The following is an 11,461-nucleotide window of genomic DNA, read 5'->3' as shown; positions in this document are numbered from 1 at the left end:
TTACATGTGCTTTTCTAAAAAAAAAGTGAATTTGAAACTACTTTAAAGCTAATTAATATAGAAAATTTATGGAAATTTTAGCAAACTTTGAGTTCCACCTTTTTTTCAATTATCTGTTTTCGCCGTTTAAAGGAGAAATAACGGTAACATGACAGTAAAACTATTTAAATTTTCCTGATTTTTACTTATTAGAAACTATGCTTTAATATCTCTTTTAGTTTGCAAAATAGTAAAATGGGGGATTGGGATTAAAATGAACCTCCAGGGCCCCAGAATAAGAATTTTCCGGAGTCCCACCCATAGATTTAATGTTTAAAAACTAATTATACTTTTGATTGATAATATATTTATTATTTGGAAGCTATATTGTAATAGTGGTTCAATACAAAGAAACAACAATAAGAACAAAATATAAATAATATTAATACAGAGAGAATTAAAGTTGGTTAATATGTCAGTTGGAAAAAATCTTTTAAAATATAAAAGACTGCTTTATTGGTTTACTCAATTTAGAAACAATTTGTATATAGAGTGAAAATGATAATTTAGCAAGAAGTCTGCCACCAAGTCAACTGGAAACCAAGGGTTCCTTTCCTGAAAATATATTAATTTGGGATATTTACTTTTTATTTTGGCACAGGTAGATTTTTTTTATGAAATTGTAATGTTCGTACAATCAAAAGATTGGTTGTATTCAATAATAAATATGTTGGTGCCTTGAAAACGACATGAGATATTTATCCTATATTTTGACACAGTAGGATTCTTTTTGATGACATTGTAAATATGCGAAATTGTTATCCTCCGCACTGATATTTTCTAAACATAGGTCGTACAATCAAGAAATAGTAAATATGTAAGTGCCTTGCTTGAGATCGACTTCTAGGGTCTGCCTTTTTATTTTCGTTTGGTTATCAATCCTACTCAGTCATAAGCAAAATAATCTTTTTGACAAAAAAATCAGGAATGAGGTATACATAACAAGCGAAACAAATCTAAAATATTATTTGGGAGCAGATAAAAAGTTCGTCAATCCTACTAAGTGTTTCCCCCAACGACAGCTGAAAATCACGTATAGGTTTCGTGATATTTTTCTAATTAATTTTGTTGTTGGTATAAGCTGCAACAAAATAGTATTTCAATGATGTGTAACAAGGCGTTTATACCTGTTTCCATAGATCCGGAAAGAAGAGCATTCATCACTGATGTCACCTGTTCTGGCAGGTGATCCACTTGTGGCACAAACAGCTGGGCTGCTAGGGCTCAGTGTTTCTCCGTCACTAAAATAGATTAAATTAACGCTGCTCTTTATAGTTCCTATAAAAAAGGGGATAAAATGAAAATCTTTTGGCCGGAGTATTGGCCATATGACGTCTTTTTATAATAATCCATTACACTAATATGACATCATTTGGGATACTTCATCAAGATGCTTTTAAATTTATACCCTTTTTATAGTCACTATAGAAAGCTTCTAAATTAATGCTCAAACTTAAATCATAATTCTCGGAGGCCTAAGACCAGTCGTCCTCTTCAAAGGTCTTTTAACTTAAAATTATTCAAATTAAGATTGGCAGGTGTCACACTCACAAAGTTTTATAAAGAAAAAAACAGAAAGATTCTTGTACTGAGAAGAAAATATATTGTATAGAGGGAAAAAGAGAAATTACATGAAGCTAGAATTACCTAATTTTTCTAAACAAAGGAGCAATTAACTACTTGTAAATTAAAAAGTTAGGTTGCACAATTCTTTTCTTAATTTACTTTTCAAAGTGAACACAAAAAAATTTTACTAAAAGATTTTTTTATTAAGGTTAACTTTCCTTAGTCTTACTCCATATTTCGAAAATAAATAGAAGCTATTGTTAATCAATCAATCAATAAAATAGATTACCTGAACCTAACCCTCATTCTGAAAGGATAGACTGAGGTACAAATCGTCTTCGCGGCATTCTGAGCACTGTACGCGTAAGTGGGGGCTAAAAAAGTTTTTTGTTAAATAAAAATTATCAGGGTATCATTAGGATATAGGGATTTTTAAGTTAGTACAGTTTATTCAGGGATCTTTGGGGGAAAGGACAAAGGACGACGAATTTATGCAAATACTCAATAGTGCAAACAATATAAATTCTTATATACATCATTGGTTTAAATTTTGGACACTGCACATTGGGGCAAATCAACCAAAAAGGGGATTTAATTATTTAGTACCCTTAAAATTCATCTCACAAAAATTTCATTTTATACTTTTTTGTAGGTAATTTAACAACAAATTTGCTTTTATGTTTTTTTCTGTCATTTGAAAGGAACATGGAGATAAAGGTCTTTTTATGAAGGTAGATAGAAAATTACCAGATTAACCCCTCCCGAAAATAGCCCCTCCTTACCCTATCTATCTATACATCAATCTATACATCTATCTATCCATATATCTATCCATCTATCTATCCATCTTTCAATCCATCTATCTATCCATCAATCTATCCATCTATCTATCCATCTATCTATCCATCTATCTATCCATCTGTCTATCCATCTCTTTATCCATTAACTATCAATTTATCCATCCATAAATCTATCCCTCTAACTATCCATCCATCTATCCATCTGATTATCCATTTACTTATCCATCTATCTATCCATATATCTATTCATCTACCTATCCATCTATCTATCCATCAACTATCTTGAATTTCGTGTTTAAAATGTCTAATTAGAGGTTTTGGTCATCAGAGCAATATGAGAATTTTTTAGTAGCGCAGCTACCCTATCACTAGCTTTTTGGGCCCTTTAAAGTGTAACTATGTCAATTGTAGTCCGATTTTAGTGTTCAAAGTGTCAAATTTGGGTCATGGAATTCATTTCAGTATAAGGGGAGGGGATGGTGTAAATGGGGGTGGATGGGGATCCTTATTTTAGCAAGCTACAAGTTTCACTTTATTTTTATGTTTAATAAATCTATTATAAATGTGGGCATGATTAACATAAATTTTTATTAACTAATATCTATATTTATAATGATATTATGATTCTTGTTTACTGTTTATATGTATACTAGCGGCTTCGCCCCTAGCCTCCAGGGGATTTGCCCCAAGAGGTAATTAAACAAGGATGAGAACATCCATGAAAGAAGCGAAACTCTAAAATGGAAGGACAAACGAACATTAACACTTGTGAAGTGTCAGAACTGAATATTAATGCATGTCTATACAAAATTGTAATTAAAACTGATTAAATACATGTTACTGTTTGAGGACATACTGACGTTTTTAGGACTTGATTATAGAGATGCTTCGCTTATAACATTACACCTTATTAAAATAGTATTAAAAAAATCAGATGAATAGGATATTTTTAACATTCAAAACCATTATTTGTTGTCAAAAAAGTAAAAATCAGCTTATTATAAATGGATGTACGGACTTTCTGGTAACGATTATAGCTGTGCTTTCTAAGTCGTACCTAACTGTTGTAGAAATCAGCATGAAAAGTTTGAGATTGATAGGACAATTCTAGCCTGTTTAAGTTAAGTAAAAGAGCTAACTGTACCAGACGTACGGACAGACCGACCCTAATTATAGAAATATGAAAAAATTGAGAGGGATTTTTATTTTTGAAAAAGATCTTTAAACAACCACAGGACCAGTAGATATATTCTCTGAAGAGTAGAATTCAATCAGTTTAGTGGTTAGCGAGATCTTAAGGGATGGGCGGACAGACATCAAGCTACTTTGTATTATATATTAACACCTAGGGATCTAAGGAACAAAACAATAACCGATTAATATGTACATCCCCAATATTGATACATATTTAATTAATTATATTACAAAATTATTTGTCTGTAGATGACAATTAGTGGTTGAAAAGTTTTGACACTCATCTTAATAAACCAACCAATAAAAAATCAATTAAATTTCCTGAAGTTCTTATGCTAACGAATATAAAAACGTTATTATAAAACTTTGAAGTTTGGGGACTAGTGTAATTAACAGTCCCCTCCCTTTCTAAATAAAACTGCTGATGTTAAACATGAATACCATGTAACTACATAATTTAAAATCAAAGCATTACCAATAGACAGTCAGATAGACTACTTGCTAATTCCAATGCGCAAAATTAAAACCTTTTACTAAAATCAGTGTCTCAACCATGACACTTTGGTTGAGCTTGACTTCCGAATTAGCGGGAAGTTCACGAGATCAGTTGGCGAACATACAAACCCCCAATACCAGGAACCATCAAGTTTCAACAGCAGGTTTGAATATAGATTTATTGATGAAATTATTTCAAAGACCTGAAATTACAATATCAATTAGTTCATAATTCCAGTTATTTATAACCACGTAATCTTATTTGCTTTTTAAAAATCATTTTTCTCTACGGTAAAAAATCTTTGGAAACTTTGGCTTTAAAGAAAAATTATTTGGTTTAATAAATCATTGTTAAATGCAACAATAAGGCACATAAAAATTACTAAAACATATATTAATCATAATTAAGTTTCATGCTTAGCTGGCTAAAGCCTTTTTAAAACTACATATAATCGTCCTATACACCATTCTTCCTAATAAAATTAACAAATTCTACCTGAAGTTCTTATGGTTTCAAATCCCTGGTATACTAGGGTCGTTCACACACTATGAGACCAATGATAGGCCCAATTTTGTTCTCCGAAATCTTCACACTCTCATATCTCATTCAAAAGTAAAGAACGTGCGCATCAAAATAAACAAACAATCCATGCCGCGCCACATTATGAAAGGAAAGCCATAAAAAGACGACATTTGCGCTTAGTTTTAGGATAATGATAAGGAATTAATTTCGAACTTGATAAACACAAAGCTTCCTCGAAAAGAGGTTAAGACAATCAGTCAATAAATAAGGAAATTATGCCCCAAAACATGAATATCCCTGTAATAAGGTTTCCCCTCTGGTATACTGGATTTTCTTGATTTACCTCACTCAACTTTCTGGCGTGTTGCACAGTGAAAAAACTACCCCCCCCCCCTTATTTTTGATTTTCTTCAAAATTAAGGGGGGGGTTAAGTCTTTGCCTTGCTGAGCACTTTTCCTCCTTGCCGTTTTCCAGACATTAAAAAACTACCCCCCCCCCCCTTATTTTTAATTTTTGGCAAAACTAAGCGGGGGGGGGGGATTTCGGTGCTCCAGTCTACCACATGTAAGCAAGTACCGCTTCGCCCCTAACCTCTAGGGTGGGTGGGGAATGTCAGAAAAATAGCATAAAACCATCCCAAGATATTTATAAAGCTTTCCTGATAAGTAAAACCAATTCAGACCCGAAATTTCTATAATCTTTAGCTTCAGACAAAAACCTTAAGACTTTATAGTATGGAACACTATACTAGCAGCGGCTACGCCCCTAGAGGCATTAAGGGACCCTTGGGTTGGGGGGGAGTCAAACCCCCTCTTTTAATTACAGTTTTTAGAGAAAAATTGAAAAAAAATTTTGAGAGGGGTTTATTATTTTCTAGGGGTGATTTCTCCTAGGGTGGTTGTGGTACTCTCCCCCAAAATAGTTATAAACCTTACCAGGTCCTATGAGAAGCTACCATGTAATGGAAAACCATATCGGTTCAGTGGTTAGTGAGATCCCTTAGTACACACAGACACATATATATAGAATCTATATCCTGTTACTTTATTATAAGGATCTACATAACATAGATACTTTACAATCAGTGTCTGTCTGTACGTCCATTCGTCTGTATAAAACAATTCAGAATATAATTATTTGCTACTAATGGCTACGCCCCTAGAGGCCTTTAGGGGCATTTGAGATGGGGAGAGGTCATTGAATTCAACAACAATATTTTTATTTTAGATTTAAAGAGAATTAATTTAATTAAGTTAATTCTATTTTTTCTTGTGTTGGCGATTTCTCTTTGGGGGGTCTTTGTTAAGGGGCGATTTCTCTTTGGAGGGTGGTGTTACTTTCCCCCAAAATAATTATAAACCTTACCAGGTTTATGAGAAGCTACCATGTAAAGGAGAACCATATCGGGTTAGTGGTTAGTGAGATCCCTTAGTTCACACAGACACATGTAGAATCTATATCCTGTTACTTTTTTATAAGGATACTCATACAGATACTCTACAATCAGTGTCTGTCTGTACGTCCATTCGACTGTATAAAACAATTCAGAATATAATTATTTTATACCAGTGGCTACGCCCCTAGAGGCCTTTTGGGGCACTTGAGATGGGGAGAGGTCATTGAATTCAACAACAATGTTTTTTTATTTTAGATTTAAAAAGAATTAATTTCATTTAGTTTATTCTATTTATTATTTTCTTGTGTTGGGGGGTCTTTTTTAAGGGGCTGTTTCTCTTTGGAGGGTGGAGGTAACCTCCCCAAAAATAGTTATAAACCTTCCCAGGACCTATGAGAAGCTACAAAATAAAAAAAGAAGCATATCAGTTAAGCAGATACACAGAGAGATATCCTTTCACTCTATTACAATGCTTTAGCTAAGAAATATGATTTTGTCGACAATTATATAAAACAACCCAATTCATGACAAACCCTCGCCCCCCCCCCCCCCAGCCCCTGTTAGTCCCCAAAGTTTTATAATAACTTTTTCTTATTTGTTGTCTTGCCAACTTTGGGGAATTGTTTTGTATTTTGATTGGTTGGTTTATTAAGTTAAGTGTCCAAATGTTTCAACCACTTAATGTAATCTACAGAAAGATTTTATGGTATAATAGCCCTGAGTAAGTACATCATTTTTATCGGTCATTGACTTATTACTTTAGATCCCTAACAAATACATTTCTTAGTTGTAGAGTAGTTGTTAATTATTTGGATGCAATTGTATATAAACAGACGGACGTATATACAGACAGACCATAATTGTAGAGTATCTGCGCTATTTTTATGAATCCCTTAACAGCTAGGCTGCAATAAAAATTACAGAAGTATAAACATATTTACAGTCTTTAATTGGCTGTAATTTTGATATATAGACAAACATACATACATTCCCTAGTTGTAAGGTAGCTATTGTTTATTTGGATGCAATTATGGAAATACAGACAGGTGGACGTACAGACAGACCCTAGTTGTAGATTATCTGCGCTACTATTTTTATATCCTTAAGATAAAGTAACAGGTTATTGTATGTCTTTGTGTGTGTACCAAAGGACCTTGCTAACCACTGAACCTATATGGTGCTCCGTTACATGGTAGCTTCTACTAGGTTCTGGTAAGGTTTATAACTATTTTGAAGGAGGGTACCACCACTATCCCAAGAGAAATCACCCCTAGAAAATAAATTAAAAAAAATTTTTTTTTTTTAATTTTCTTTAAAAAATTGTAATTGAAAGAGGGGAATTGACTCCTCCCGCAACCTAAGGTCCCCTAGATGCCTCTAGGGGCGTAGCCGCTGCTTGTATTGTATTCCATACTATAAAGTAGTAAGGTTTTTTGTCTCAAGCCAAAGATTATAGAAATTGAAGGTCTGAATTGGTTTTACTTATCAGGGAAGCTTTATAAATATCTTGGGATGGTTTTATGCTATTTTCCTGACATCCCCCATCCGCCCTAGAGGTTAGGGGCGAAGCAACTAGCAGATTTAAGGAGATTATACAGTAAAATCTAAACATGATTAGTCCTATAAGGTCAAAAAGGACGCAATGGCTAAAATGATTAGTCCGAATGCGTCGAATACGACGCACAACAAATTATCAAAAAAAAGTATGTAAACTAACTAAAATTAAATAAAACTTAGCAGAAACTAAAAATATATAATAAATGCTATAATTGATTATGAATAAGTATGTTTTAATTCTTTAATAGAAAAAAGTTAGACCTGGTGTGGAAATATTTTCCTATTTTTTCCACCTCTGCCATGAAAATATGATTTCATCTGGTCATCGAATTAAGTGAGAGCCCAAGCAATGTAGAGGCCAAAACTTGAAGCTCTATTCAATTATTTACAAACATTTAAAAAGGACAGCATAAAAAAATAGAGTGATAGTATAGGTTTGAATTTGTGCGTCGTTTAAGACCCTATTGTCATTAATGGGTTAACTTACTTTTCCGCATTGAGGTAGGGGACATTAGGCTGTTTATAACACTAGTCCCCAAAGTTTTACAGTTGTGTGTTCAAACGTTTTAACTACTAACTTTAATCTACACAAGGGGTAATTTTGTGTATTATCATTGGGGATGTACAACAATTTATTGACCTTTGTCTTATCCCTTTAGATCCCTGATATTTGTAATAATCTATAGAAACGATTTTTCAGTTACATTAAAACATCAAACATAAAAAGGTTTAGATTTAGGTTTAGCCCCCCCCCCCTTCCCCATTCCTCCCGTCTCCATCATTTAGTGCAATAGAACTTGAAAATATTCATTATCAACTTTAATTCAAAGTCTAATCAAATAAACATTTCTTATAACTATGTTTTTGCGTCTTTTATCTATATGTATTACATCTTTCATTTTGACTTTAAAAGCGTATTTAAAAGATTTTCCTAACAAAGTTTTCGTGCACCCAGCCTCAGAAAACGCGCTAAAAACCCCTACGGGGGCGCGGGGGGGTAAATGAAACCAGTACTGGCGATTTAAATATGTCTTTGGGTAATCAAATATCGTTTTCTTAGCTGGCGACACCCGGCGAAAACATGTTTCCTCTTAATGTCTTTTTAAATGTTGATTAAAAAACAAACAAAAAAAAACTAAAATCTTGACTTCAACTATAATTATTTAGGACTAATTTCTTCAATTTGTGTTTTTTCTTTTATACTGTCAAAATATATGTAATGCATGACTCATCAGAAGTTATTTTGTCTAATTACGTTAAGTCTAAGAGATTTTATAATACTTTTAAAATTGTTGGTGAAACACAAAAAGTATGCCTTTTTCTGTAAGAATATTTTTGCATTTCTTGACTTCCATGCATTAGAATGCTTACTTAAAAAGCCTATTTTTACGATTCCTTTGAAATCTGATGTACATTGGGTATGATAATACTCATAGAATGTTTAAAACTTGATTTGGGGGTGGTGAATTGTTGCCCCTTGTTGCCCCTATGTGCACTGGTCAATTTAAAACAACCTATGAAGATTTAACAAAAGTACTCAAAGCTTATAAAGCCAAAGAATAAGATAATTTGTATATAAACCCATGTGTACCAGTCCAATCACCACTCAATTTTTGAAGTTATTAAAATCATAATTATAATTATAATTAATTAATGAATGCTGTGTACTGTTTGTGTACAGTGTACTGTTTGTTACTAAAGTGATTATAATCAAGATAGTACAGTCTTTATAAAGAAATGAAATTTAGAAAAATAAGTTTAAAAAATAATATCACAGTTGTTAAGAAAAGATACTTAGATTACACAATCGCTTGAATTTTATCAATTTACTTAAACACTTTCTTAAAATTAAAGAAAGTAATACTTATTACTCACATTGTATATAAAATATACAATTATGAGATTAAAACCAGATTTTTTGCCCCGAGATGACGAAGGCACGGGCTGAGAATCGGTTCTACCGGATATTAATCAGTTTTGATGCGATACTGAAAAATAAATTCCTTATTTTTGAACAAAAAATCACAAAACCTATCCTTTCAATTTAGATAATAAAATCTAAGACAAAACATTGCCATAGCTGTATAGAATTTTTAAGTTTAAAATATAAAATAATTGCAAATTATAAGAAATAACCTAAACTTGCATGAAAAGAAAGAAAAGAAATAAAAAAGGATAATATGTATGCAGCAGCTAGCTTTTGTCTTTGTGCAAAACAATAAATTCATTACAATGCAATGTAATTGCAAATTTACAATGTAGGTCTATGTATGTAGCTTCTATAATATCTGTTTAGACTTGTTCATATTAGCAAACATTAAATTTACAAGGACCTTTTTTTGTAAGGATCTTGCTTAATTCTTTGGTTATTCTTATTATGCCAAGGATGCAACCGCATTTGTGTATTTAATTGTAAAAAATACACCAATAAACAATTATTAAAAATGTCAGAAGAGAGAGTGTGATTATGATGGTTAAATTATTATTGTGGTGCGTAGAAAATTTAAACTGATATCAGCAGGCAGGGGGTTTTGTAGTATCGCTTACATCCCCCGCCCCACTATCCCCAATCATATCTGTGACCACACACCCTCCTGAAAATTTAGGGTAGGCTATGTTTACAACCCGAAAGAATGGTTGTCTGATGGGTGTTGCTTAACCTAATACCCCAGAAAAGGAGATATTTTGCTACCATTGTTATCCTGAGTTGTTGGACCTGACGTTAGTGTGTCATGATATACAGCCTCGCCCGTACAAGGTAATTGATATGTAATTACAACTCCATCCCACACAATATTGAAACAAATACTTATGGACAAAAAAATCTATTACCGTTTGTACTGATACCAAACCAACGTCCACAAAACCGATTTGCTGGTCCAACCTAAACAATAAGCTATATAAGTTGGAAAGAATTTTAATGTATATAATAGATTTGAAATCTGTATAAAATTTTAAGGATTTTTTACAAAATTCGTTTTTTGTATAATTCTTTATCTAAAAGCGCAAATACAATTAAAGTTAATTAATTTTGACATCAGTGATTGGTGGGTTGAAAACAATCTGCGCTCTGATTGGAGAAGCTTAAGTTTTGTACATCATTCAACCAATTCATCCACCTATCCTATTGGTCAAAATTAACTTAAATTGTATTTGCGCTTTTAAATAAAGAATTATATGAAAAACGAATTTTATAAAAAAAAATCCTTAAAATTTATGCAGATTTCAAATCTATTATTTACATTAAAATTCTTTCCAACTTATATAGCTTACTAAACAATCAAATTTTTGCTAAAGTCTAAACTACCAAAATTCCAATAAATATGAAGAATATGCAACTTTTAAACTAATTGAAGCAAATTATAAAACATAATGTTTAGATATCTTGATTAATGATTATGTCCTACATAATAATCTAAAATGGTTGTAAAAAGATTGTAAGGAAAATTCACGAAACCTTTCATTCTGGTTGTGCACTATTTATTGATACTTTAGCATTTGAGTTAAGTTTTGTTAAAAACTAAATTTATACCTTATATCTGTTTGAAATAGGTGGTTCCATAGCATTGTCCAACTCCAAATAGTCATTTGCTCCTTAAAAAGTTTTTTTTTATGTAACACTTGTTATTAATGAACATTGAAATAAAAATAAAACTTTATCATTTAGTACTTTGAAATTTAAGATATAATACGTTTTAATTTACAAAATATAAATAAGGTAATGTTTCCACCACCAATAAAAACATGTACATATATGTTCTATGAAAATCAGGACTCGGCAGATGCGCTTCAGCCTCAAATTTAAACCTATTTTTGTTCAAAAAATTACGAAAAGTTAGATTGTCTGTTTAGAAACAGGTTTATAAACCGACCAAGTTTAAAATTTACAA

At 32.1% G+C, this 11,461-nt stretch overlaps 1 protein-coding gene across 2 annotated transcripts in view; it reads right to left on the bottom strand.

The window, feature by feature from the left end:
- Positions 1 to 335: 335 nt before the first annotated feature.
- The window catches only part of LOC145322067 (uncharacterized), a 148,813-nt gene continuing 137,687 nt past the window's right edge, over positions 336 to 11,461 (bottom strand). For both annotated transcript variants that reach the window (XM_080163841.1, XM_080163849.1), the window contains exons 14-18: positions 11,104 to 11,165; positions 10,404 to 10,455; positions 1,895 to 1,979; positions 1,167 to 1,280; positions 336 to 594 (exon numbers count right to left, since the gene is read on the bottom strand). In XM_080163841.1, the coding sequence (XP_080019967.1) occupies positions 546 to 594; positions 1,167 to 1,280; positions 1,895 to 1,979; positions 10,404 to 10,455; positions 11,104 to 11,165 (362 nt within the window). In that variant the 3' untranslated portion in view covers positions 336 to 545. The remainder of the gene's footprint in view (positions 595 to 1,166; positions 1,281 to 1,894; positions 1,980 to 10,403; positions 10,456 to 11,103; positions 11,166 to 11,461) is intronic.

Source organism: Acartia tonsa, chromosome 1 (assembly GCF_053477335.1).
Source record: "Acartia tonsa isolate MP-2025a chromosome 1, ASM5347733v1, whole genome shotgun sequence".
In the NCBI taxonomy this organism is placed as follows: domain Eukaryota; kingdom Metazoa; phylum Arthropoda; class Copepoda; order Calanoida; family Acartiidae; genus Acartia; species Acartia tonsa.
The sequence above is the reverse complement of the archived record's forward strand: the minus strand, read 5'-3'. Positions and strand labels throughout refer to the sequence as shown.